This window comes from Penicillium daleae (assembly GCF_028827525.1).
Source record: "Penicillium daleae strain IBT 16125 chromosome Unknown utg000009l_segment0_segment0, whole genome shotgun sequence".
Taxonomy (NCBI): domain Eukaryota; kingdom Fungi; phylum Ascomycota; class Eurotiomycetes; order Eurotiales; family Aspergillaceae; genus Penicillium; species Penicillium daleae.
Window position 1 is genome coordinate 1530637 of NW_026623157.1, and position 26922 is coordinate 1557558.

At 48.0% G+C, this 26922-nt stretch overlaps 13 protein-coding genes across 13 annotated transcripts; 9 read left to right on the plus strand and 4 right to left on the minus strand.

Annotated features, from left to right (window-relative positions):
- Positions 1-235: 235 nt before the first annotated feature.
- On the plus strand, positions 236-1838 carry nemA (Nem1-Spo7 phosphatase catalytic subunit NEM1; the record flags this gene model as incomplete). Its single annotated transcript, XM_056915079.1, has 2 exons — positions 236-1637; positions 1696-1838. The coding sequence occupies 2 exons, from the start codon at positions 236-238 to the stop codon at positions 1836-1838; spliced, it is 1545 nt and encodes a 514-aa protein (XP_056759833.1).
- Positions 1839-4637: 2799 nt separating this feature from the next.
- On the plus strand, positions 4638-5952 carry N7458_011698 (oleate delta-12 desaturase; the record flags this gene model as incomplete). The annotated part of the gene is made up of 3 exons (XM_056915080.1): positions 4638-4700; positions 4755-5529; positions 5585-5952. 3 exons carry the CDS (start codon positions 4638-4640, stop codon positions 5950-5952), a joined length of 1206 nt encoding a protein of 401 aa, XP_056759834.1.
- Positions 5953-6142: 190 nt separating this feature from the next.
- On the minus strand, positions 6143-7362 carry N7458_011699 (FAD-dependent oxidoreductase; the record flags this gene model as incomplete). Its single annotated transcript, XM_056915081.1, has 3 exons — positions 6143-6464; positions 6526-7269; positions 7334-7362. 3 exons carry the CDS (start codon positions 7360-7362, stop codon positions 6143-6145), a joined length of 1095 nt encoding a protein of 364 aa, XP_056759835.1.
- Positions 7363-8432: 1070 nt separating this feature from the next.
- N7458_011700 (MFS transporter) lies at positions 8433-9915 on the plus strand (the record flags this gene model as incomplete). Its single annotated transcript, XM_056915082.1, has 2 exons — positions 8433-8837; positions 8890-9915. 2 exons carry the CDS (start codon positions 8433-8435, stop codon positions 9913-9915), a joined length of 1431 nt encoding a protein of 476 aa, XP_056759836.1.
- Positions 9916-10459: 544 nt separating this feature from the next.
- Positions 10460-13344, plus strand: N7458_011701 (uncharacterized protein; the record flags this gene model as incomplete). Its single annotated transcript, XM_056915083.1, has 3 exons — positions 10460-12400; positions 12451-12849; positions 12913-13344. 3 exons carry the CDS (start codon positions 10460-10462, stop codon positions 13342-13344), a joined length of 2772 nt encoding a protein of 923 aa, XP_056759837.1.
- A 175-nt stretch (positions 13345-13519) lies between these two features.
- N7458_011702 (uncharacterized protein) lies at positions 13520-14752 on the minus strand (the record flags this gene model as incomplete). Its single annotated transcript, XM_056915084.1, has 3 exons — positions 13520-13780; positions 13852-14546; positions 14614-14752. 3 exons carry the CDS (start codon positions 14750-14752, stop codon positions 13520-13522), a joined length of 1095 nt encoding a protein of 364 aa, XP_056759838.1.
- A 1540-nt stretch (positions 14753-16292) lies between these two features.
- On the plus strand, positions 16293-18370 carry N7458_011703 (proline-specific permease; the record flags this gene model as incomplete). The annotated part of the gene is made up of 7 exons (XM_056915085.1): positions 16293-16682; positions 16801-17039; positions 17114-17279; positions 17346-17436; positions 17517-17552; positions 17604-17664; positions 17716-18370. 7 exons carry the CDS (start codon positions 16293-16295, stop codon positions 18368-18370), a joined length of 1638 nt encoding a protein of 545 aa, XP_056759839.1.
- A 54-nt stretch (positions 18371-18424) lies between these two features.
- N7458_011704 (proline-specific permease) lies at positions 18425-18965 on the plus strand (the record flags this gene model as incomplete). Its single annotated transcript, XM_056915086.1, has 3 exons — positions 18425-18492; positions 18545-18752; positions 18825-18965. The coding sequence occupies 3 exons, from the start codon at positions 18425-18427 to the stop codon at positions 18963-18965; spliced, it is 417 nt and encodes a 138-aa protein (XP_056759840.1).
- A 374-nt stretch (positions 18966-19339) lies between these two features.
- N7458_011705 (putative isoamyl alcohol oxidase) lies at positions 19340-21216 on the plus strand (the record flags this gene model as incomplete). The annotated part of the gene is given in 3 exon segments (XM_056915087.1): positions 19340-19728; positions 19820-19968; positions 19979-21216. 3 exon segments carry the CDS (start codon positions 19340-19342, stop codon positions 21214-21216), a joined length of 1776 nt encoding a protein of 591 aa, XP_056759841.1.
- On the minus strand, positions 21200-23347 carry N7458_011706 (glutamate--cysteine ligase; the record flags this gene model as incomplete). Its single annotated transcript, XM_056915088.1, has 8 exons — positions 21200-21229; positions 21292-22155; positions 22205-22712; positions 22762-22872; positions 22931-23043; positions 23100-23165; positions 23212-23284; positions 23337-23347. 8 exons carry the CDS (start codon positions 23345-23347, stop codon positions 21200-21202), a joined length of 1776 nt encoding a protein of 591 aa, XP_056759842.1.
- Positions 23348-23456: 109 nt separating this feature from the next.
- Positions 23457-24032, plus strand: N7458_011707 (uncharacterized protein; the record flags this gene model as incomplete). The annotated part of the gene is made up of 2 exons (XM_056915089.1): positions 23457-23530; positions 23909-24032. 2 exons carry the CDS (start codon positions 23457-23459, stop codon positions 24030-24032), a joined length of 198 nt encoding a protein of 65 aa, XP_056759843.1.
- A 511-nt stretch (positions 24033-24543) lies between these two features.
- N7458_011708 (N-terminal protein methyltransferase) lies at positions 24544-25290 on the minus strand (the record flags this gene model as incomplete). Its single annotated transcript, XM_056915090.1, has 1 exon — positions 24544-25290. One exon carries the CDS (start codon positions 25288-25290, stop codon positions 24544-24546), a length of 747 nt encoding a protein of 248 aa, XP_056759844.1.
- A 954-nt stretch (positions 25291-26244) lies between these two features.
- On the plus strand, positions 26245-26656 carry N7458_011709 (uncharacterized protein; the record flags this gene model as incomplete). Its single annotated transcript, XM_056915091.1, has 2 exons — positions 26245-26430; positions 26492-26656. The coding sequence occupies 2 exons, from the start codon at positions 26245-26247 to the stop codon at positions 26654-26656; spliced, it is 351 nt and encodes a 116-aa protein (XP_056759845.1).
- Between the last annotated feature and the right edge of the window lie 266 nt (positions 26657-26922).

Genomic DNA, 26922 nt, shown 5'->3' on the forward strand with positions numbered 1-26922 from the left:
AGCGCGGAAATACTTCCGAGGCACGGGTGAGACTGGCGCATTGAGGTCCGTTGAACGAGTCGTGAATCCAGCTTACACCTCTTCGCCATGCCCCTCTCTTTCCCTTGAGAACCTCTACGTCCCTACGAATCGCTTCCCCGATGGACCGCCCCAAGTAATTTTGACGATTCGCTCACGACCAAACCCTGTACTATAGATCCCCAGCGCCCCTGTCTCCCGTGAGCCTCCTTGGAAGATGAACTCGCTCAACATCCTCTCCTCGCGAGTCATCGGGCAGTCTTCTAGCTCTCCGCGTCCACGATCACAATCTCAGAGTGAGAAGCGGCGCGCAGCTGCGCCAGGTGACTTTGACTTCAGCAAGCACCGGTCTTACAGTGAGGACAACTTCCGGTCAAACGCTAGCCCCGAGCTGAGCTACGACCACCCAGCACCGTACGTGGAGGATGAAAGCTACGAGGACACGCATCATTCATTTGACGAGAAAACGACTTTGCTCCACGGCGTTCAGAAGGATGCTCTTGTAACGAAGAGCACATGGCGTCTCATCACTAAACGGATCTTCGATGCGATAGCCGAGACGATCCAATTCATTCTATCTACGCTAGCTGCCCCCGGCATTTTCGTGGCGCAGTGCTTTCAAAATAGCGACGGGCATTACTCGCTGCTTGCCCCAGTGAGAAAGATCTGGAGAACGTCTGCCGATACAAGGAACCGGCCGGATGAGGGAGGCCCTCGGGTAGAAACACGGCGACGAAGTGGCTCCACTCGCAAGCCCAGACCCCAAGCATCTCGTGAATCCATTCATTCCCATACGTCAGAATCAGAGACGGATCGCAGATCTATTAAAGGTCTCACCAGCGCCAAGATACGATCAAATAAGAACCAAGACAACGACCCGGATCCCAACCAGGATGACAATACGCCGCGCCGGTCGATACGAATTAAGTTGCATAACGAGGAATCTTTGAAGAAACAGCGACAACACCGACGGACCCAGAGTACGGATCTGGAGCAACCGATGCCCGAGGGCGTGACTCGAGTCCAGGGGGCTGTCAATTTGGATAGCCTGAAGTCTCCCACCTCCCCATCTGTTCATCGCATTACCAGATACCCCCACTCTCCAGCTCCTCCACGGCCTCTTCTCCCGCCGCGACTCCCTTCATATACTGCAGCACCGCGCAATGCCAAGCTTCCGCAGAAAACTTTGGTTCTTGATCTTGATGAGACGCTCATCCACTCACTCGCCAAGGGTGGCCGCATGTCCAGCGGGCACATGGTTGAGGTGAAGCTCTCCATGCCCATGACCACAGCTCTGACACCCGGAGGCCCACAGACGACGTTGGGTCCGCAGCACCCGATTCTGTACTATGTCCACAAGCGGCCACACTGTGATGACTTCTTGCGAAAGATCTCCAAGTGGTATAAACTTGTGATCTTTACCGCATCTGTACAAGAATACGCCGACCCTGTGATCGACTGGCTCGAGCAGGAACGCAAGTACTTCCAGGCACGGTATTACCGACAGCACTGCACGCTTCGGAATGGTGCCTACATCAAGGATCTAAGCTCCGTTGAACCGGACCTGAGTAAGGTTATGATCTTGGATAACAGCCCGATGAGCTATCTGTTCCACGAGGGTGTGTAGCATACTCCAACTTCTTTCTACATTATTCAGCATCTAACGTTCCTTTCTAGATAACGCGATCCCCATCGAAGGCTGGATCAATGACCCTACGGATAATGGTCTCCTACATCTTGTCCCCATGCTGGAAGCTTTGCAGTATGTCACCGATGTCCGCGCACTGTTGGCACTTCGCCGCGGTGAGACCGAGACATAATTGCTGCCTGTGTTTTCTTCGCACTTTGTAATTATGGATGCACATTGTAGGTGTAAAGGGAGTTTCATGATTTTTTCTTGCCAGTGTTCCTCTCTAAGCGAAGCCACGTTCTATTCACAAGAAAGACGATTGACTAAGAAATAATACACTGATTGTACCGGAGTGGGGGGCATAGGGACGAGGAATGGAGCTATATCATTCAAGCGCAGTTTATTCATAATGGCATGAGGTGCCTTGTTTATTGGAGATGGAATGCATTTTACATACTTTGCATCGAACCTACACTTCCATCGAGTGTCAGTTTACTACACTCTTTTTTGTGATCGTTTCGCAGGTTCAGCATTGATATCGATTGACACGTGTATTTGAATCGGCATCACCCCGCCCCTCATCACCTCGGCCTAGGATCCGTGCAATCTGGTCAGTCAAATCCGAAAATGGTAAAGTCTCACTATGTCTGACAAACAAGGCTCTTTGCCTCCCTCTCGCTAATTAGCATGTGATTGCCCTGACAAGATTGACGTGCGCCTTTCGTATTGTCAAGTACATTGAGCGACCCGTCCCCAGTTAGTCCTGTCGAGTGTTCGACCTTGAACTTGTAAATACGAAACTGCCATGACCTCGCACATGTGTATGTGCAATATTGCTGTAGATAGTTCCAGTATAGGCAATCAAGTGGTTTATTGGTTGTATTCATGCGGACAGGGTTTTCTGGGCTGGTTTTGTATAGGAGGTGGCCCTTGATATAATTCCGCCAGACCTGCCTTTTTTAGTCTTCGATCTTGAATGTTCTCCATCACTAGCTCGCCAGCCTCGTGCGCCACTGTGCTCAATTGTGGCGAGCATTCTATCTGACAACCAAAGTTTTGTGCTTTCTCTTCGCCATTGAGGCTACTAGGTGGCACTGGCACACATTGTGTCAGGTATAGATGTGACCCACATCGTCTAGTTGGGGGCAACAGACCTCAAAGATCCGAGTCCTGCTCGCTAATTGGATCTAGAGTATGAATCATACAGTATGGCCTTCAAGCGAGTAGTCTGGGGCGTGGATGGCAGTGGCAGTCTGGTAATGAAGAATTGCGTAGGGAAAGATGGTACCAACATGAAGAGCGGACACGGAAAGATAGATTTAGGTAAGCAAGGAGTTGAACCAGCTAAACGAAAGAAGCCTGATTCTAGGCCATTTCGAAGAGATAGACAATACCAATTTCGAACGTCCCGGAGTGCTTGAGTACTATGTTTAGGAGATTTTCTTATTTTCTATACCCCCTTCCTGCTTTGCATTCTTCTACATAGACATGCAGAACCCAAACCTCTGCAGACCTAATTCATCTCACCACTACCTCCTATTTCCATCTAAAACATCCGAAGACGGGAGAAAGTTCAGCTTGAAGAGAAAGACTTACGAGAAAATGTAAGCTGACCTTTGCTCTAGATCTAAGTGCCGCGTTTTGTGCAGAATCATAGCGGCAAGGGCAGTAGTAACTGTTTAAGTCCATATCATTAATCTATATATTTATCTAAATATTTGTCCAATATAGCATCAGAATGGCGGGATCAGACACAGATGGAACATGGAGGATGCTTGCCAAGGAGCCAAGCGGGAAGATTGAGAAACTCGACTAAAGATTCTGATATCCCAATTGCCAATGCATATTGGGAGACTTATAGGCTGCTCGGGTAAATCGCAGCCTTGCATCCTCATTGCTAGGGATTATTATGCCATTCTCACGCTGGGTAGTAGATTTGGTTCACGGAGATGAGACGCCAGAAATCTTCACTGGTTGATATTGTAGTCCCTGCTTTGATCCTCACTTGCACAATCAACGCCTGGGTCGAAGATATCATACAATGTAGTCGGTGGTTTGATTTCTTGAGTCCTTTTGTTCCTGGCCTGGAGACATATGATTGTCAGATTGTGTCAATACCCCTTTCACATGCCATTGATCTTCATGTTCTCCAATTTTTTTCTGTTCCTTCAATTGTTGAGCTTGGGGGTAAGATCCACACCTCCATTCGGACTAGTTTCTCCATATGTCAGAAAGCTCTCCGCGGTGGTCTTTCCTCTTTGAACGAGATTCTCAACGGATCCCCCTGTCCGAGTTTCTCCGTCCTTTAAATTTTTTTTGCGCTACTAGGAGGTTTCGCCCCTTTCATACAAAATTGCCACATTGTGGCTGTAGTTTGAAACGTACTTTAATGTAGACGGCTTCGGATTCTTGTGGGAGAGTCAACAGCACATCGCTGTTAAACACAATAGTACAGTGTGTAGCATGATCAGTAAAAGTACAAACTAACTTCACCTAGAAAATCTAGAAAAAGGGGAAGCAAAAAATCAACCACTACTGAGGCGGCTCCATGAAGCTAGCGTTTATGCTCAAACTTAAGAGACACACCGGAGCCAATCGGAGTCCGAGAAAAGAAAAGAAATTTGACGCCAAGATTAGAATCAAAATTTTCTCCACCTAAATCCCGTGAAACTCAAAGATTTTCAACGGTTCTGTTGGACAAATAAGCGAGACTTTGGAACGGCGTCTCGGAAGTGATCAAAGGGTACCTATCACAATAGCGTGTTCTTTGACTCCATCCATGGTATTACTGCGCCACACTCTGGAAAGGGGCAAGAGATGGCTCCGTATAGGGCTCCATTATTAGGGTATTCCAGGAACCAATCATTGGACCATGCGTTTATCGTAGATGATTATTTTTTCATCTGACAAGGGGCGAGGTTCCCCTTTGTACAGTATTCAATTTTGTTGATTCGAATCAATTGTGTTTGAAGCAACATTATACGCAAAGATGGCAGCGTCAACAGTTCAAACGGTCGAGCCGGTGACATATCGCTTGAAGGGTGAAGCCAAGGTAAGTTTCAGTACCTATGGGTATGTCGATTGCAATTGCGCTGACCTTGTGAAGCCCGAGGAGATCACCTATGGATTCTTGAGAAGCAAGATCCCTGCTCATTGCTTTGAGCGCTCTGCGATCAAGTCCTTCGCCTACCTTGCCCGTGATATCCTCTACTCTTCTGTGCTCGTCTACGCAGCTCTTCATATCGATCTCTTGCCGACTACCACACAGCGGGTCTGTGCTTGGACTGCCTATACTTTCCTTCAGGGCTGCGTCGGCGTTGGAATGTGGATTATCGGCCATGAGTGCGGTCATGGTGCTTTCTCTGCGTTCCCCATGCTGAATGACGTTGTTGGCTGGGCTATTCACTCCCTGCTTATGGTGCCGTACTTCTCGTGGAAGATCACTCACGCGAGACACCACCGTTACCATTGCCACATCGATAAAGACACCGCCTTCGTTCCCCCCACTGATGAGGACAGCAAGATCGGGGAGCCTACCATGCTGGAGAAGGCCAAGGAGCTGTTCGAGGAGACTCCCTTTTACAACGCGGTTGCTCTTCTGTCACAACAGATCTTTGGATGGCAATTTCATCTGATGTTCAATATCAGCGCTGGAAACAAGAGTATGCCTGAGAAGGCAACCAGCCCCAAGCCGTTTCGTAACAGCCACTTTGACCCTCTCGGTTCCCTGTTCACCGACTCCCAGGCTCACCTTATTGCCATCACTGATATTGGCCTTCTGATTGTCGGTGGTACGCTCTACTACCTGGGCACTCAGATTGGAGCTTGGAAGATTGCGCTGCTCTATGTTGTGCCCTACTTCTGGGTTCACCACTGGCTTGGTAAGTGTTTCCTGAAACGGTATAATATAATTTCACGTCTAATATGTTATATTAGTTGCCATTACCTACCTGCACCACACTCACCCGTCCGTGCCGCACTATGATGCGAATACGTGGACCTTCATGAAGGGTGCTCTCTCCACCGTCGACCGTCGCTTCGGCTTCATCGGTCGTCACTTATTCCATGAGATCATCGACTACCACGTTATTCACCACCTGTGCCCCAAGATCCCCTTCTACCATGCTGAGGAGGCCACCAATGCAATTGTCCCCTATCTCGGAGAACAGTATCATCTCGACGAGGGACATTTCCTCAAGTCATTGGTCGACACCTTCGCCTCCTGCAAGGTTGTCTCCGATGTCAACTCGGATGGTGTGCTGCACTGGAAGCTCCCCAAGAATGGATCCAAGAAGCAAAACTAGACCTTGCGATCCGTCATCTTGAAAGAGCGGTGATGTGCTCTGATCAAAGCTTTGTTGCATATTAGAAGCTTAGACATAGACTCTAGACACAAAAGAATAGATTCAGATATACTCAAATATTAGAGACGGTCCAACTTGACACTGCCCCAAGAAAGTACGTTTTCAGGATGACTTATTATCGCTAGCAAGCTCATGACGCCTCCAGGGGATCATTCAAAAGTAGCTGAGTATTAGCAACAAGGAGCTCGACTTGTTTGGCCACGCCCCAACTTATTTTGAAGCCACTAGCGCCAGCACCGTAACAGTGGACCAACGGAATGCCCTGGCTCAAAATCTCCTTTTCCAGGCGCAAACCGCCTCGTCGCATAGGGCGACGAGCAATATAGACCTGACGAATGTCGAATCCATAATTACTACCAGCAACAGGGTTCTCCTTCTTAATTAGCTCAGGGCAGATGCCTGCAACTCTTTTGAGAATTGTTTCAGTGGCAGTATCAGATATGTCCTCAGACCTGCTCTCGTTAGTCGTGTAGATATCATTAAGGTTATATTAGCTTGACCATAGCAACTGACCAATTGTTAGGCTCCTTTGTCCCTCCAATAACAGTACCGCCACCCAGGGGTCGGGGAATGATCACAGTCGACGAGCCATCTGCCCAGTGGTGGCTGATCGTCTTATCGCACTGATTGGATACAATGATGAACTGGCCACGAGATGGAAAGGAGTCGGGATCATTAAATCCACGACCTGTTGCATTGATGACAGCCCGAATATCGCTTTCACGATTTCCTTGACCTTTCTGTTGGAAAATAGCGACTGCTTCGTCTAAGGATCTGATATTCGCCCGGACGAACTCGACACCCTTCTCTTCAGCCTGCTTCCGGCACCACTGCAAGTAGACAGGAGAATTCAAGACCCAGCTGCGGTAGGTAACACCCAATTGTATGCCCTCATGATGGGCAGGGTATTCATCCGACTTTAGGATCCGAAAATCGGGCCAGTCGATGTAGCCATTCTCCTTGGCCAGGAAGGAGTTCGTATCAGCAGAGTCAAAGTATTCAATCGCCGGAACAATCTTAACCCCGGACTCAGGATGCTCCTTGGCCAACATTTCAAGTTCGCTGTATGTATCCCGCATAAGTTGTTGTTCGAGTTGCTCAGCTGGCGATTTTGCGAGGGAGGGCCGGAAGTGGGCACCGGCCCATGGGGAAGCATAGTCGATATGTGAGTCGCCAGGAAGATCTCGAGCAATCACTGTCACATTGTGACCGGATCGAGATAGCTGTACCGCACAGCTGAGGCCCAAGACGCCGGCACTTGTGGAAAAATGGCCAATGTTGGTACGAGTCGTGAAATGGAAGCACGGTGGGTTTCACTCACCCGACAATGATAACTTGGCCTTTACTCATGGTGATAGCACGATTAACGATTAGATCAATAATAGCTCAAGGTGCTTGCAATAAGATCACTGTAGCATAAAGAAAAGTGGTTCTTTTATACTTCTGGATAAGGATGCAAGTGACTCATCGGCTGTGTCTCTCCGCGACCGGGCAAACACCTGCATCTCGATGAACCGATCTCGATACGATGCTCGGTTTTTCCCATGTATGTTCGGGCCTTGACTACGTCCGTTTCTCCTATCGCTTCGCACGAAATTCTCCTGTCGGGAAGTTCCATGGATGCCTGGAAGAAGTGGAATGATTTTTCAAACCTAAGGCTCAGGTTTCTTAATTAGACTTTCCGTTCATCCAGAAACTCAAACTTGGATAAGCCTTGTCCCTCATCTCTCTTTCGACTGCACGACTGGATTGATTGAAACATTGCCGATATTGTTACCATAAATTTCACCAATCAGCATAGCCTGGGCATCACAAAGTGCGCAATCTCATTCTTCATGAACTTTGATGACTGGCGTTCTCAGCTCGTCAAAAGAATGACGATCTTAACCTGCCGAGTCAAACCCAACCATGGGAAACGCGTGTGCACTACTTGCTTGACGAGCCATGTTATTTCAAGGGATACCTACTACATACGTTCCTGTCTTCTTGACGCGCCAAACGCCCCGAAATTGGATTGACCGTCGCCGTAAGGTGGAGTATCAGAAGGAGACAGGGACTTGAAGGGGCCTATACTATGACATCAGTCTCAGACATCGATCGTCTCTCAATATTAAGGATCTCAGGTCCGATGTTCTCTCTCGAGACCCATTATTATTCAGGAAACTCCCAAATTTGCGATATTGCAGACCCGTGTCGATCAAACAAGATCAATCGGTTCAAAATATGTGTGTCCTACGTATTCGATACCCACAGGCCAAGATCTAGGGAGAAGGAGGGATGAAAATGATTGTCTTTTGTTTTTATTCATCATAGGTACACGTACGCCTTACTCGCCTTATTTGATGCCGTATATTTGACAGCTGGACATTGGGCTGCCATTCATCGATTATTCTCTGATTTTGATTGTCAAGCCAGTCAATATGTCGCCCGAGAAAAGCACAATCATGGTTGACTTTGAAGGGGACCACCCTCAAGATTGGCCACAGTCTCGGAAGTGGCTGATCATGGTTACAGTGGCTATTCCATTATTCCTGATGCCTCTCTCTTCCACAATAACCACTCCCGCGGAAGAGGCTATCGCAGCAGAGTTCAATGCCACTTCCTCCGTCACCGGACCGCTAGCACTATCCTTATTTCTTCTGATGTACTGCCTTGGACCCATTCTTCTTGGTCCTTTGAGCGAGCTATTTGGACGACTGCTGGTATTACAGGCGGGAAACCTGTTCTACTTCGTCTTCAACCTTGCAGCCGGTTTCTCGAGAAGCATGCCACAGCTTCTGCTGTTTCGACTGCTTAGTGGAACGGGTGCTAGTGCTTCTTTGGCCGTAGGTGTTCTCTCAACGAAACGAAAAAGTCAGGGCTAATACTCTCATTTAGGTTGGGGCGAGTATGATTGGAGATGTCTTCCGGAAGGAAGAACGGGGGCTCCCCGTAGCCCTCGTTAGCATGGGTCCCGTTCTGGGATCATGTTTAGGCCCCATAGTTGGTGGCTTCATTGCCGACTTTTCGACGTGGCGCTGGGCATTCTACTCAACATCCATCGCATCCGGGGCTTTTCTGGTCTTGTGCGGCACTATGGCACGAGAGAGCTACGCTCCCGTTCTCCTTCAGCGGAAGAAGCAGAAACAAATGAAGGAACACGCAACAGAGAAAGAGGGAAATAATCCAGTATGGAAGACCCCCTATGAGAAAGAGAATGAGACTATTGGTCAGCGCTACCGACGAACGCTCTTCCGGTCCCTTTACTTTCTCTGCACACAACCCATTGTACAAGCGCTGGCTTGCTATTATGGATATCTGTATGGTATTGTGTATCTGCTTCTGTCCAGCTTCTCCAACCTGTGGAAAGACCAATACCATATGAAACTCAGCATAGGCACGCTCAACTATATAGCGCCCTGCATCGGTTATCTATTTGGAGCAGCGGTTTGCGCTTTTCTTACCGACCGGGTCTACAAATTTCAAGTGACAAAGAATCAAGGTGTTGGCAAGCCTGAATTCCGCCTACCGATGATGGTCCCGGCATCCTTGCTCGTGCCCTTTGGTCTTTTGTGGTTCGGATGGAGCGCGGAGTACAAGGCACACTGGATTGTTCCTGACCTTGGTATTGCCTTACCACTCATGGGTGCTACCATTGTTTTCCAATGTGTCAGTGCGTATCTCCTCGATACTTTCCCTGTGTATGCCGCTAGCGCAAATGGCGCGGTGTATATTTTGCGCGGATTGACTGGATTTGGGTTCCCCCTATTCAGTCCTGAGATGTACTCGGCTTTGGGATACGGATGGGGAAACAGTGTTTTGGCATTGATAGCCTTGATGGTTGGGTGCCCCATTCCATTCATCTTGTGGAAATACGGGGAGAAGTTTCGAGCACGGAGCAGTTATGCAGACCATACAAAGTAGACAAGAATTGTTCAATCCAGGGCTGTGAACTTTTCATATTGCCCGAGGCGAGGGTTGGAACGGCGATAAATCGACTTTCTCATTACCCTAATTCCCATAATGACCAAATCAAAGTTTCCCCTCCTTGTTGGAAAGTGAAGCGAAGTCGATATAACTTGAAATCACCTCAGCGAGCATTTTACCAGCCATATTACATGACGATCAAGACTCAGTACTGAGAATCCCGTAGAATCCCTCATCACATCCAGAATTCACAAAAAGCAAAATGACTTCGCCACGATCGTCAAGTGACGGTCGGCGCTCGGTCCCCGTCGCCGGGGTAAAAACGCAGGGGCGAAGCACCAACCAGCCAACCATTGCATGGCCGCTTGGAAGCCATGGAAGCGAAGGAGGAGAAGAAGCAAATCAAATCCCCGGAGAAATAAGTCACGAGATTTAAGGACTGCAAGCTGAGCCTCATCGGAATTATTACTGATAAGGAGCGCCCGGTAGTTATGTGGCTCCTATCTTCAGCTATCCCGACGACACGAGCGCAGCTAGGACCATGGCTACAACCGACTCACCCACTTCTTTCGATGAGTTGAGGAACGACCTATATCTGGAATTGTTACAGAAATTCGAGCGACGCAAAGACGATCGACACAGATTTGCACCGATTGGAACATCAAAAGAGGTACTACGACCTGATGTTTTGCGTTGTCTTTTTAGGAGTCTGGATTGGTCCTATCCTACGGATACTGGTCTCAGTGAAGAGGATTTCAGTGCAACTGTCAATGAAAGAGACTTGCATGATTTCCTGGCCATCTTGATATTCAGCAGTTGCACCGTCGAAGATGCGCGAACATTCACAACAGAACTTTTGGTTAAAGACACATTTGCAAGCGACACCTTCTCCTTACCTACCGAAAATCGGACTCTTAAACTGGTCTTCAAGGAAAAAGTCACCCGTGCTAAGTTTCTCGCACACCAAGCCATATTTTGTCCCGTGGTCATTCACCAGGGGAAAGAACAGCGCGTCGTAGACCTCGGACGACGGCGTCTCCCTTATCTCGAGGAAACGCGCCTGGCACAAGGAGGTTATGGAACTGTTTACAAAGTCAAGATTGCTAGGAGACATTTTTATGATCATCGCAACGGAACATCAAACCCTGGGCCTTTGGAGGTTGCGAGGAAGGACTATGTCATCAGCAGTCAATTCCCTGCCGCAAGCAAGGAGCACGACGTCCTCGAGAAGATCCTTGCCTCTGATAGATCGTGCGAGAACATAGTCGACAATTTTGGCAGCCTCGCGATTGGCCCAGACAAGTACAGCCTCTTCATGCCTCTCGCGATTTGTGACCTGAGTGCGTACATGATGGACTACCATCCGATCAAGCCCAGTACTACTCAGGAGAAGGCTGCGATCATTCTCTCTGCCTGGGGATTAGCTCGGGGACTGGAGTTCTTGCATCAAGGGATGAAGACCCCCCAAGGCGAAAACCTGGTCTGCTATCACATGGACCTGAAGCCGAGTAATATCCTGATATTTCAAGGCGAGGATGACAGGAAAATTTGGAAAATCAGTGACTTTGGCATGGCCCGAGTTAAATTGAGAAAGACAGGCGACAGAATTGAAAAGGAGAGAGATTTCAATAGCTGGTTCGTGAAGCGTTCGAAGCCTGGGTCTGAGCCGACCCCGACACCTACTTTGGCTTTACATGGAGAGGGTACTTACTTAGCACCCGAATCTCTTGCGTCAATCCCGTCCATGAAGACCGGCAGTGATGTCTGGTCCCTTGGATGCGTGATCAGCGTTGTATTTGTTTACCTGGAGAAGGGCGCAGAAGGCGTGGCCAGATACTCGGAAGCACGGTCGGATCACGCCAAAGCAGATGGCGTTGATCGGTTTTTCCTTCGCGATAAAGGATTTGGGCCTTTTCAAGCGCACCCAGTCGTCAAATATTGGCACAAACGTCTAATCCTGGACGGTAAACAGCGGGAGCCCGAAGAAGGGAAAGCGTTAAAAGCTATGTTGCACTTTCTCGAGAATGACGTGTTTCGAGACCAAGCAAAACGATGTGGCGTGGACAGAGTTGCAAAAAGGCTGCTAGAAACACAGGAAATTTATATAATGTTGGGGGATCCTGACAAATTGAAGTCGAGGAGAGAACTACCCGACCAGGGTTCGATGATCAAGCAAATATTACTTAGTGGTCTTCCGCCTCGCAGAGCGATACCTGAACCTGGAAGATACATCGGCAGATGGACGCTCAAAACAGCGAATCCTTTCAAAAACTGCGAAATATCCAGTGATGGATCTCTTGTTCTATTTTGGACTGACACCGAACTCACGCTTTTTACGTCGGTATCGCTCTCAACCGAAGATGTTGAGGCAAAGCCACAAGGCCAGTGGTCTCTGGAAAGTGAAAACTCAAACTGGATTTGGAAGAATATTCGATTGACAGACCGATATTTGATCGCTTCGACTTCTGGAGGTACTTTTCAAGTAAGTAGCACTAAAATGTTCATTTTGGCAAGATTCACTGGCTAACGTAGTACGGTTTGAAGTGTTATGTCTTCAATTTAAGAGGGGGTCGGTCGGTGGACGCCAGCTTCGCCCGTCGGAAGCGGTTCTTTTCACCACTACCAGAGATAGCGGATCTCGCTATTTCGCCTGATAGCGAAGTGATGGCCTGTATCTTGCACGGAAAAGTTGGAACGGAGCATCGAGCGTTACTGTATATTGCACGGGTCGCGACCCCTGACCAATGCACGCAGACAGAGGAGCTCGAGTGGCCAGCAACAGACATTGTCGAGTTGTCATTCCCGACGAGCGACGACATTTACCTGGTTGTTCGCCCGAGAGTCAACATCCGCAGTCTGGAGGAAACAGCTACGCTTATTCATATATGCTTGAAGTCAAAGCGACTAGAATCGGTCATCATCAAATCACAAGTGAGTATTTATTCTATATGGCCACCACAAAGTGTTTGCAGCTCTAATTATTTCGTGGTTAAGGGCTTTGACAGCGGTGCCAATGTTGGCCTCTTTACTACTTTCGCGCCCCTCTATCGGCAGCCTAGCAGATGTGCAGTTGTGACAAAAGAGAAACGCCTTTACATACAGAGTTTGGAGGAAGAAAGCCATGTCCCCGCCATCCAGGCTGACATCAAGCAATATCGTATACTAAAATTGATTACAGGATGGGATAAAGGCGAGATGTTCGCAATTGGAAGACATGTGGCCAGTCATAATATGATTTTGCTACAGGTACATTTGCCTGTATCGGGAGTCAGTGGTGTATCCATCACTGAGCTGGCACAATTTCCGGGTCTTTCGTATAGTGATCAATTTACCGAGGCGCTGGGGAACATAAAATGGGGAAAATACATTTTACTTGCAGCCTTGATGAGTGCCAACCAGCGGGCGATTTACAAAGTGAAGATTTAGTTGACTTTTCTGGGGGCTATGTATGAGTCTTATAGTTATGGATGAAAGTTTCCTTGTATTCAATAAAAGTAATCCTGAAAGACATTTTGAAAAGGATACAGCTGAGGCCTATATAGCGGAAGATATCTGGAGTGAATATTCGCGATTTTGAAAATGGCGGAATTCTCAGAAAGCCTCAAAGTTGAAAGCGTTGTAGCTCCACGTCACCCTTTCTGCGATTTGTCAATTGGCGCCTCAAAGTCTGAATGTTCCACTCAGGCACTTTCGGCACCAATTTGCGGAACACAAATCCATCTCGATGTAATAGCCAGTAGTAGAACAGGAACGTAAACGCGGTGAGCACACCTGAGGCGACCACGTAAATCCACACCATGGGAGTGCCGACAATACGGTTGTTAGTCTGATCCATAGCAAAAAAGTTCATGCCAAAGAAAGTCTAAGACAAGAAAGCCATCAGTACGAAGAGACTAGCGCGGATTTCACGACTGCAGAAGGAACCGCACTTACGCCGAGAAATGAGGCTGGAAGGTAGAGCAATGTGAGGGTAGTGATGAAAACAGCCGACTTGTTGAGCTGGAAAATGTTTTTGTTCTGCTCTCTTGCGACTACTTGGTCGCGAAGCAGTAGCGTATCTGCAAGCAAGCGGGCAATAGTTTGTATTCGGTCCTTGAGATGTGTTGCTGTTCGAGAATAGACTAGGCATTTGCGACGATGATTTTGAAGGACCTGGCTTTCTATATGGGGGCGCGATAAGGTGTCAAAGAGTGCACATAGTTCTTCGATAACTTCTGTCGCGGATGTAATCATGGCTGGAACTTGAAGAAAGCGAATCTCCAAGTTACTCAGTGTGCTGAGATGATCATAACTCAGACGCAATGGCTCCTCGATAAATGTTGCAAAAGCTGTGTTGGTGATAGGCAAGAATTGTCGTTCTAATGACCCGATATACCCCCTCCAAGCAGGGATATGTATAGAAAACAGGAGCCGATGTAGCCAAAAGGGCTCCTCCATAACCAATGACGGAGACCCGGTCAGGAAATTTTCAACCTCCTTGTGTGTGCTGGACAGGGGTGTGGGGTTGAACAAAATGAATATGCTTTTGGACGTTGCGGTATCAAACCGATGATAAACTCCGCTTTGTCTGATGGTCCATGTGTTCTCATTCTCTTTATACTCTGGGTATCTTAGTGTGTATGAGACCTCTAGTTAGGAAGAAAGTCTATCATCAGTATGCTCCAACCACATGGATCTTGGGAACCGGTCTGCTACCTATTATTGAGTCTGTGCGAACCAAGGTGAATGGGACACAAAAGACCAACTCAATATCATCGCTACGTTGATAGAAACAAGACGGAAGTTCCCAGAACGAGGAGTCAATTTCATGCTCGGCGACAATAGCATCAAGCATGGGCCGAGTGATTTGCAACGGGCGCCACGAGTTCCTCTGGCAGATTGATCTGTTGACATCAGCTACAATAGTAGAGGGTCAATGCCTTGGGGAAAACTAACATAAAACGGCACGCGTGGGGGTATTCACGGGAACTTTGCAAATGTGCCACAAGCTCCTCTTTGTTTGATACATCTGACCGTTGATAAGACCCTTCCAAAGATGATGCCAATGGACTTAACCCGACATCGAAAATCTGTACGGCCTCGGTCAATTGATCAACGAAGCAGTGATCTAAGGAAACCATTTTAGGGAAAGAGTTCCTGATCGATTATTCTTTGCCAATTGAAGGTAATTAGTCTTGTAGTCAACTGTTATAAACAAGCGCAAATCTTCAGACAAGATGAGGCAGCCCGTGAATCCACCTCAAAGAGTCAAGACTCTGGATTGCCCCTTTTCTGCCTTGGCCTGCGCCTCATGTCCACAGCCTCACCCGCCTGACCTATAAGATCGTCCGCAACGGCCTCGTATTGCCCATATCACCTCCGTGCAAGCACCTTCAATCGATTGGTCGACTAATAGTCTCGTTCAGGTCTAAGTCTCGAAGGTCAGCACCTTGCTACAAACTAACTGCATGTTTCTCCACCCACAGAGCAGTGGAATACTGGAAGTTGATTCTCCATACTCGATCTCAGCCTTCAGAACGAGTTTGCATTAGCTAAAAGCTCTATGGTGGCTGGTAGGATATAGTTCTAAACTCACATCGCCCACAATTCTCGGTGCGGTGAAGTACCATTGATCGTTTCTCATCTGTGCTTAGAATTAGCCTTAAGGGCGAGCAAAGAAAAAGAAAAGTGCACACTACTCCATACTCGGATATTGAACTCCTTTTGTCCTGGAAATAATATCTCCAGCAGGAGTTGAAGCTTGTCTTGTGTGAGATATTTCGAGGTGGTGTTTTGGGCGGTTTGTCCTTGGTGGGCTTTGTCGGCCATAATGTGAAATTGGAATATGAGCACGTAGCACCAAGTCCCTCTCACTGCGGGTTCTGCTCACCAAATATGAAACGGGGCTTAGGCTTCCCTGCCCCAGCCCCGCGGCTGAAGATAAAGTGACCTGCTGTTGAACACGTCAACACGAGCCTGGCACGGACCGCTGTGCAGGGGTAAAATGGGGTTACAACGTTGCCCTCGGTCGCGTGCATTGCAGTAAAGTTTGGCCACTTCAGGTCTCGCCTATCATATATCGCAAACACAGATAGGCTTATGCACGTTTGTACAGTATCCTTGCCACGGCCCGTGGGGCGCATTGTGTTTGTTATCTGAGAAGTCGAGCACAGGACGCACCAGAGCCGCCTACAGCCCAAGCAACATGCTGATATTTGGGGCTGCTAAAAATTGCCTAGGAGATGCGTATGAGAAGCCTCCGGGTTGCAAATGTACTCCCTCTGATATGTTCTCGTTTAATGCGGTTGAAAGCCTTCATTCAGACCACGCATTACTTCTGGTGCTTTTCTTTTCACACTGTCAATCAAAGCCACGTGAGCACTCTCCTGGACAGGATGCCGTCCTTACGGCAGGTTATCTGGATCCCCCTGACCAGCCCGTCGACCGGAATATCAGAGTCTTCAAAAGGTGTACAACAAAGCATCAACAATGGAACATTCGATACCACTCATGTCTCCCCTGGTGAAGCGCAAAACCTCGGGAATAAGCCGCAGACTAGGAGCACATTCACGCAGACCGAGGAAATTGATTCCATTTTATTAGTGCAGCCCACACCACTGCAACCTAGTGATGATGAGCCCGATTGCCAGAGTATCTCGAGTCAGGATGGTCCTTCGTATCCAAGAGAAACCACTGGGTTCTCCAAAGCGCCCCCGAAGCTGATTACTGTCACCCCGAGTCCTGACAGAATGGTGAAGCGAAGCCTGAAAGGCATCCATATTTTTGTATGTCAAATTTCTGTACACGAATCTTCAATTCTATCATGACTCTATATCTGAGCGACCGCTGTGCAAGTCCAAAGATTTTGAATGTTTTTCGGGCCAAGCTAACCTCCCAAAACAGATGATCACGATCAATGCGGTCCTTGGAACTGGTCTGTACTGGCGAGGAGGCCAAGTCCTCGAGCTTGGTGGCCCTTTAGCTGTTGTTCTGTCCTTCCTCCTGGTAGGACTCCTGTCCTGGTCCGTTATGCAGTGCGTGTCAGAGATGCTTTGCATCTGGCCCATACCCGGCGCATTATCGGTGTATGTCAGCGAGTTTGTCGATGTTGAGCTGGGAATTGCTGTTGGAGTCGCCTACTGGTATGCACATTTTCTTTAACCAGCCTGGAAATAATTGAGGCGATGTGTGACGATGACAATCCATTTACTTATAGTTCTCACAGGTTCACATATTCCATGTCATTTTCTACGCTCCTTGCAACCTCAGCTGCCGAGTTCAACTTCTGGCCTGGCATTAACGACAGCACTGGTATTCACGCAGGAGTTCTGTATCTTTTGATTCCCCTCATTCTAGTTTGCGCGAACGCATTCAAAATTGAGGTAAGACTGAATTATTCCCTGGGCAAATTTGATACCTCAGTAGAATCAATGTTGACAATCTGCAAGATTTATGGCATGCTGGAAGTCCTTACGGGAGGCATTAAGCTATTATGTCTTGCGATCATAGTATGCGCATTAATTGCCATCAATAGAGGGGGTGAGTATTTACTAATCTTGCTGCTATATGTAACTTCTTGGTGCTTCCTCAGCCAAATGACTGACACATCATTTGAAAAGTTGGAACGCGAGATGGTTCTCCACTTGGTGTCAAATGTAAGTCAAATTGCACCCATGGCCATTATGATTCCCTGCTAAATCGAGCAGACTGGAGCTCGCCTACTGCATATGACTCTGATGCCGCTCCGAATTGGTTTACTGCCCTGTTGTAAGTGGTCTGGCCTATCTTGAAATTTCAGACCGACTAAGAGATGACTAGAATGGGAATGTCCATCTCAACCTTCTCGTATGTTGGGATTGAGATCGTTGCGGCCTCTGCGCTGGAGGCAAAATGGCCAAACCAGAACCCAGGGTCAAGAGCACCGTCGGATGTGACACCTCGCCCAAATGATACATTGATTGGAAATACTGTGAAATTTTCTGCAATCTTCATATCAATCCTTGCCACAGCTGCATACACTGTTGCAGGATTTCTGGTTACTCTAGACATATACCGAGGAGACTGTGAGCTTCCCCGTGTGAGTTGGCTTTCGGAAGATGCCAAAGACCACTGTCCCGCGCCTGGCAGCAGAGCTGCATTCGTTGCCGTTGCCTTGAATTCAGGCATTCCACATCTCGCAGATGTTTTTAATGTTTTCTTGATTTTCACTTGCCTCACATGTACCAGCACCAACCTCTATGTTGCCTCGCGGACTTTATTTGGTCTCGCAAGTGGATTGGAAGGTGGCAAGGGACAGCCCTGGTACTTACGCGTCGTCGCATGGTTTGGAAAGACGAATCGTCACAAAGTTCCGATCCGCTCTGTTGTGTTCTCTGCTTTTGCGTTTTCGTGGGTTCCATTTCTACAATTGATCGGAAAACCGGAGACCCGCAACTCTATTAATAAGGTAAAATACTCTCTTGAGGCGCATTAAACTAAGCCGATATTGTGACTTACACTGAGTTAGTTTGTCGAAATCCTGAGCGAGATGGCCTCTATGGCAGTTCTCATTGTCTGGGCTTGTGAATGCTTGGCTTTTATTCGATATTACCATTGGTGAGTGTTTGTGAACGTTGATTGGGAAAGATATTAAGTTCGAACCATATAGCATTACGACCCATCGGAAAATTCTCAGAGACAAAGGCGTACTCCAAGTCGAGCGGGACGATTATAACGAATATCCATATCGCAGTCACGGACAGCCGCTGTTGGCTTACCTAGCCTTCTCAGGCTGTCTTTTTCTCCTTGTGATAGCTGGTGGAGCTGCCCTATGGAAAGGATTCCATCTTCTCCCTTTCGTTGCTCCGTACTTGACTGTAAGTCGTTGTGATATTTCCAGCAGCTCAGTTGTTACCTGATCAATACTGACTTGCGCCGCCGCGTGGTAGATCTTTGTCTTCTTTGGGCTTTGGGCTGTGCTCAAGTTCGCTCGGAAGGCCAGATGGGTCTTTGTAGATCTTTCTGATGGGCATATGGTTGCCAAGAAATTGCAAAAATTGCATGAGATCCGTGGTGCAACACAGACATAAATCGATCGACGTGTTTCGTGTCAAAAAATCTTCTATCTGAATCAACAACGAAAGAATTCATTTGCCTGCTAGCAGCACCACGGTCAAATCACCAGGCATAAAGAATGAGAGAAAAAAGAAAACGATATAATTCCAGCAATGCGGTCAAGATCTGCCGTGGTATTTTGGTAGATTCTGTATTCGGAATAGGTTGCTGGGCATCTCTTCCGCGCCATTTTTCATAATGACGAGCAGGTTACTTGATAGCCTACGCGACATTCTACATAAGATTTCATCAGAAGAAAATCCGCCCAAATCCAGGATTCAAGAGTGGTCTCTCGTGTCAAGCTGATTGAGATTGACATTTCTGCTCAATATGTATCAGTTAATTCTACATGCTCTTTCCTTTCCCCTTTCGCTCGTCACCGGTCCGACATATTTACCATTATGCAAGTCATCTCCGCAGAGCGATACATGGCTATCCAACGATGAGAAATCCGCTCAACTCGCCTTACAATTGTACTGAAGTCCAAGAACGATGGAAACTCAGTGCATATCACGCTTCATGGCCGGAAAGCGTCAGTTACTCTATTTTCACGAATAATTCTTGCCTTCCACCTGGCAGTAGTGGGTTCACCGAGGAAAGGGGGTGCAGTATTGGTGGGCTACCGCAGTATGTCGTCGATGCCACGGAGGGGGAACAAATTGCGAAGGCCATGGCATGGGCTTCTAAACGAAATATCCGTATTGTCATCAAGTCTACGGGGCATGACTTCAATGGCTGGTAAGTATTCCTTGGCGCTTCGGTACTATCACTGAGACAGCATGATAATATCAAGACTACGATGAAATGACGCTAAGGGTGATATCTCCAGGTCAACGGGTGCATATACTTTGTCTATCTGGACGCACAACTTCCGGAACATGGAGCACAAAACAGATTGGCGCATTCCGGGAAGTAAAGACACGCTAGACGTCCTGATCTGCGGCGGTGGTACCCTCCTGGGGTTCCGCGTACATTGCTGTAAATGAAGCCAACAGATCGGTTGTCGGCGCCGAGGATGTAAGAGTTGGTCTAGGTGGACAGTTAACCAATGGTGGTCATGGTGTCTTATCTATCCATCACGGCCTTTCGTCGGACCATATCTATCAAGCTACAGTCGTCACCAGCGAGGGACGCATTCTCGTCGCAAATGACGAGCAAAATCAAGACATATTCTGGGCTATTCGCGGAGCAGGTGGTGGCCAGTTCGGAGTCGTGACCAAATTCGTCATTAAGACTAATCCCATTCCAGAGAATGCTGTGAGCAGCGCCTTGACCTTTTACGCTCGTGATACATCTCGTCCCATGGAAGATGCTGCGTGGGCGGCTTTCGCTGACTTTGCCTCGCAATTCCCAGACTTGATGGATGGGGGAGTGACCGGCACTGTTGACTCAATTACTGGTAAAATGGCCCAGAAATACCTCCACTTGCCCCAAGCTGTGGCTGGTCCAGCCGTATCGGCCAAACTTTTCGCCTTTAATACCACCGTTGGAAGTATGCGCGACATGCTGAGAAAGTTGGTCACTCGTCTTCACGCCGCCAGCAAAGGGAACCTGACCGTCACTGTAACAGAGCCATTCTCTGAAGACTTCCGGTCGTTTGCGGCGCCTGAGTTCCTCTCTAGCAATTTCGCCGGGTCATCCCGTATCTACACCGGGCGACTCCTAGGGCGAGTGGAGCTGTCTGACATTTCTAAAGAAGACCTGAACAAATATCTTCGTCAAATCTCCGTCGCTGAGAATCCCGAGGACAGAAATCTGTTGCGCTTTGATCTCCAAGCTGGACCTGGCCCAGCCCAAGTCCCAAGGAAACGCTGGGCCAGCGAAAACTGGTCCTGGAGAACCGCGTATACTCTGACGATGGCATGGGGTGCGCAGATAAACTCGACCGATGACCCTAGAGAGTCTCTAGCAGCTGCAGCAGAGTGGTTTGAAAAGAAAAAGGAGCCTGTTTGGAGAAAGTGGGCTCCTGACATTGGGGCATACATGAACGCCGCAAATGGTTTCAGTCGCACTTGGAAACACGATTTCTACGGCCCCAAATATGACAGGCTACTGGAAATCAAACGCAAGTATGATCCAACCGAGAGTCTGTGGGCTTACAGTGGAGTTGGGAGTGACAAGTGGAAATATGATCTGCACACTGGTCTGCTTTGCCAAGTGAATCCTGAGAGGAATTTCGGGGAGATGGAGACGGAGATAGTGTCAGGCATTACAAGAACTCTTTAGAAGTTTCTTCTTCCTGTAGTTTTTGATTAAATCCAAATTGAACTCCCTTCTCTATATCTTGTTCGAATCAAGTACCTCTTCCATCATATCATAACAAACTCTTTCACTAACATAGCTGTCGCGGTTATAATCCTCATGCCGGCAGACAAATTCTCGCATCCAAGAAGCCGGAGTTGGATCGGTGCCGTTTGCGCGTCGCTCAATGAGATCCAAATACGGTGTGAGCTTGGCCTTTTCGGCAGTGGAAACATCGGTATAATCAAGATACTGCCAAACCATGGCTAACAACCCGGGGAAACCCCCGGACATGCTTTCACCATTGATAATCTCATGCACAGTCATGAGCCCGTACTCCTCCTCGGCACGTTGACGATGCCCCGAATCTTTGCATGTAGATTTAGTGGATGGATCATTCGAGTAGAAATTCGAAGACCATCCAGACCGCCGGAACCAGAAACGTCCCTCTACCACAGCATTGCGCTTCTGGGCCATTTCCCAAGACTCACCGACCATGTCAAGTGGTAGGTAGAAGTTTAAATGGAAGGTGGTGATTGCTCGTGAAAGCAGATACATGAAGATTGCGAATGCAGCGTTCTCGAAATCCGTCAGCTGCACCTCCATCGGTCGAAATTCTACGCACCATCCAGGGCCATTGTCAGTGAGAGGTGGCTTGAAACGAACGTGATGCCAGACACATCCGTGAAGAAGCTCAAAAAGTCTTGTGTTTGACTCATTCAGATTTTCCATGTCTGCTCGAGTCAGGAGGAGAGGGTCGCGGGTGAGGATTGATGCAAAATGTTCCGCGAGTGCATTATCCATGCCACCTTCCAGTAGACGGTTCTTAATAGTCTTATCCATAGGCTGCAGAGGGGTGTTACCTCCTAGCATCGGTGGTTTTTCGAGGGAGAGATATGTCCGATTCCATGTCCAACGGGGTGGCTTTGTGTCGTCAGTTTTGTATATTCGCAATGGAGTAGTTCCCTCATACCACGAAATCCATTTCCCCGGGTCGACGATCATCCACCAAGTCTCCAAAACGTTGCCATCGAATGTCTGTATCAACAAGGTATCCTTTCCACATCGGCGTCGCAGCAGTCATCGCGAGAAGGACGTGACCCAGCGGAATGAGTTGGTCGTATAACCATCGAGCCTCGCTTTCGTTGGCGGCTTGAAAGGTGGTTTGAATGCTGCAGCACCCAGTTCCAATCTCTAGCTCATCCAAGCAAAGATGTTCAAGAATTCCTTTTCCCGTTGGCGGGTCATCACGGAACGGACTCGACGTTAAGTGATCGCGAGAGATTGGGAAATAAGTCCTCATTCGACCTTGAGGACGGCTTTGGACGTTTTTTGCCAGCAGTTGATATCGAGGAAGTGGACAGACGAGACGATTAGGTGGGCTGGGAGTGGTCCATCTATCTTCGACTCCCACTCGAGGAAAGACGCAAAGAGACATGGCTTGCTGATGGGGCAAGAGGAATCGGTTTATCAACTGCCTCCTGAGTGAGTTGTTAGTTCGCATCATGAACAAAAAGGCTCTTATAGTACCTTTGCCGCATATTTGCTTCGACTTCCAATAGATCTGTTATCCTGCCATTGTATGGAGCTGCAGGAGTGGTTTCCACAACGTAAGTTGCCCACTCCCATTGTAAAGCGGCCCTGGAAGACCCTTGTCAGCCATCGACGCTTCAATCTTTGCGTGAGACGCTGATCATACGCATCACTTAAGCAGAACTTTCTAGCCTCCCATTGCCGGATTACTTTCTCTTGCTCGAGCAGCAAGGTGGCTCGTGAATTTTTGCGATCCAAGTCGACTAACGCGTATTCGATCTGGGTTCCTATGTCAGTGAATCTGTCTGTTTTAAGGAGTGGGTGTCAGAACTCACTTCATCCCCCCATAATGGGTCAGGGTCGTTTCGATTCTTTTGTTGATGCCAAAGACGAAGTAGTTGCTGTGGAGTTTAGCGCATATCATTGGCAGTTGCGAGGACCACTTACCTCAGTAGCCCATTTGCGAATAGTAGGCGCAGCCTCTTCAGCTTCAGCCCAGCTCAACGCTGAACCGTCAATTCTGGTGCCTAATTAGTTGCCTTCAAGAAAGTCTTTTGAGAAATCTGACTCACGCTCGGCCCATTATCGCACCAACGTAGTAAATACTGCGTGCGGACTAACGAAATGACAAAGGGCCGCCCGAAACCACGAATGGTTATATACTAGGTCTTCATGGAAGCACATAGCTAACCATGACCTTCACGATCTTTTCAAAAAGCCGCAATTTCGATGATCTGCTAGATCCGCAGGACGATCATCGACAGGGGTAGGACCTATGACGCAAGGCATTTTGGGTTGTGGGTAGCGGGTTCTAGCTAACCTTATTCGCGAGCCGGTCCAATTTTAGTAGTGAGCCCGGAACAGAGGACTGACAATCTAGGGGTGATGAGTTGATCTAACAAGTGGACCTTGTCTCATGCCTCATTGCGCGTTGTGTTTTCAAGGTTTAGAGCTTGTTCATCAGACAATGGACAAAATGGGCGCTTTCCAACTCAATTATGGAAAGTGTGGGTTGATCTACAGGGTCCCAAAAACGAAGATGGCTGACCACACGCCCATGGTACTAACTTTCTGATGAGAAAAGTTTCACAAAGTTGACAATCATTGGCTACAAGAAATTTAACTATTGCGCACTTTCAGACAGACACTATATGTCTACCATGTGGTTGGATACGGTGAAAATCCCAGGTCGCCAAGCCTGGAAAAATGGACGTGGCAAGGCACCACGCGTTCATCTCCACACGACTGCGAAGAAGATGACCCCTTGAAGCCTTGAAATGATTTTCAAAATTGACAGTGGGTTTCAATTACATTTCTTCCCTAGCACAAAGTCGCCGATTAATCAAGTCCCTCGACGCAAACCCCGAAGATAGATCAGATCTACCCACAGGTCTACCTAGGGGACTCCAATGTTGATTGACAGAAAGCGGGATTTGGGCGGAAGCAGTTCCTCCAGCTTTGTGCTTGTTGGAAATTGTCCTGCCGATGTATCGAATTTATAGCGCCATTGCTTATTGTGCCACCCGCTCGCGTCATTTCAAGAATAACGTAGATCCAGAGAAATAAACCTCCCGGAAAAGGTTTGCAAGGCCGGTGGATCACGATTGATCACAGATATCAATTGACCCAATGATGCAAGGTTTTTCTAATACGACAGAAGTGCAATGATTCTGAGAGATGATTTGCAACACTAAGCGCCATGGCAAGCAAAGTGGTCGATAAATCAGGAGCGGTATGAAATCCAGAACCCCTTGTGGACTCGCCAAGACATGAGGATTCTCAGATTTTCGGTCGTAACGCGTAAGACTTGACAGGAAGGAGCTTGAATTGTTTCGGAAATCCCGTCTGAATCTCCGACTTGATCACTTCCATTCCAGCCTCGTTAAAGATCTGCTTGAATTTCGCGTCCGTCCTTGTCACGCTGCTGTCCTCATCGTCGTACATGTCTTGATCGCCAGGATGTGTGGATAAGTTTTCTTTGATCACCATGATTCCACCTTCTGTTAACGAATCCCGGCACCGTGACACGTATTGAACCAGTTGCGAATCTGTGAGATGACCCACACACCATTGAGTCCAGATCAAGTCGTATTTCTTCTCCGGATACCAATTCTCCAGACCGAGGGTATAGATGTCTCCAATAACGCCGTCTTTCTTGAGTTGTCCCTCTTGGATGACTTGGGTGAACTTTTGCACCGGTTCTACCGCGTCTACCACCGTGCAGACATGCTGCAGAAACCCCTCAGTGACACGTCCCACACCAGCACCGCAATCGACTCCGAGGTTGAATTTGCCCTCGGTTGGAAGCATAGGTGAAAGACGCCGAACTTTATTCAAGAAATTTTTGGACCCTTGCAATTCAATGCGTGAATACCATGGGTAGGTGCCAAGCATGCCCAACATATTGCTAGTAGTGCTTGGAAGACTGCTCCAGTACCTGATCGAAGCGGCATGATCAATCTTGGAGTCGGCCGGTACGGAAGAATCCCGGAAGACCTCATCGGGAGTTTGTGTATTCGGAGACATGTTTGGAATGACTTGAAAGATGGAACTGGATCAAGAACAAACACCACGAAATTTTGGATGACCTGGGATTGTGATATGTTTACGTAATCGAGATCACGGCCCCCAACCTTCCAAGAGCCCCGCCCGAGTGTCATGGTCGAGAGGCCCACTGATTCCCCTAAGAGACCACCCCAGTCAACTTCCAGCATCCCGCCGCAAAGAAATGTCATGCTTTCAGTGCTGGCCATTCAAGAGAAGTTTCTCCGGGCAGTCACAGACGGTGAGCTTGAGAGATATAACTACTTCTTGGCCATTCTTCTCATATCGGCCATGATGTTTCCTTAGGGATCCAGTGAACAGGGACTGAAACTTTTGTACGAAGGCGTAGATCCACAAGTAGAGTGGGTAATTGGCATTTTCTCTGTTGGATTTAAGGTCTACTAACAATCGCTGGCAGTGTCATTGCTGTTCATGGACTGAACGGGCACCGCGAAAAGTCGTGGACTGCCGTAAATGGAACCAATTGGCTTCGAAGTTTGCTCCCAGTTGATTTACCCAGCTCGAGAATATATACTTGGGGTTACAATGTATCAACTGAGAATGAAAATGGTGGCAAGTTCTGGCAAGAAAGAGTCTCCGAGAGTCTAATTTCAGAACTGTGGCAATCGAGAGAATCGACGAATGTATAGAGCGCAGCCCACCGTCACCAGCGCCAGCATCTATGCTTGCTAACGAGATTATAGAGCCAAAATCGACCAATAATTTTTGTTGCGCATAGCTTAGGTGGAACGGTAGTGAAATATGTACCCGGCCTTGGCATCCGCGCTTTTCCCCTGAACTATCATATTGATTGATGCTTGATAGGCCCTTAACTACTCCGAATCATTATGTGAAAGTCCCCTGAAACACTTCCGCAGCATAAAAGAGTCAACACATGGTCTCTTTCTCATGAGTACACCAGAATTAGACCCACGAATGGAAGGGCTTCGAAGCTATCTTGCGGCAAATGAAGGAGATGGTCAGCAGGCAACTGACAGCTACAAGGAAGCAAAGTGGATGCTCAACGTATTGGATCAATTCACGACAATAAATGATCAGTTCGATATTGTGATTGCCAGTGAGGGGCAAGGTCCAACGAGTCACAATGATGCACAAATGGTAGTGAGTAACCTTGCGCTATAACTAAGTGATCCAGCCCTTAACTTTCTTGGTTATGGAATAGCACGACTCGAACAATATGAGGGCGACGTGTATCTTCATTGGCACTGACCATGACGGATTAATCAAGTTTGAGTCTGCATCTGATGACGGGTACCAGCAGATCAAGATGTTGTTCTTTCGCATGATGGCAGGCATTCGGAATAGGTTGAAGGATGACCTTATCTAAAGACATATAGATCTTGAATTAGTGGCAAGTAGGAGGTAGTATAAATTCAATATTCCAAATCGCAGATGATACACTCTACCTAGTCATGCAAAGAAGGGATGTCCACACATAAACATATCTCCGCCACTGAACGGTTGTGCCCCACAAGCACCGTGACCTTTTTGCGGTAAGCCCGATCGGTCCGATGGCCGACTTCGGGGACGAACCTACGCGACGCCACCTTCATCTCATCCCAAGTTGCTTCAGACCTCCAAGATTGAAACCGA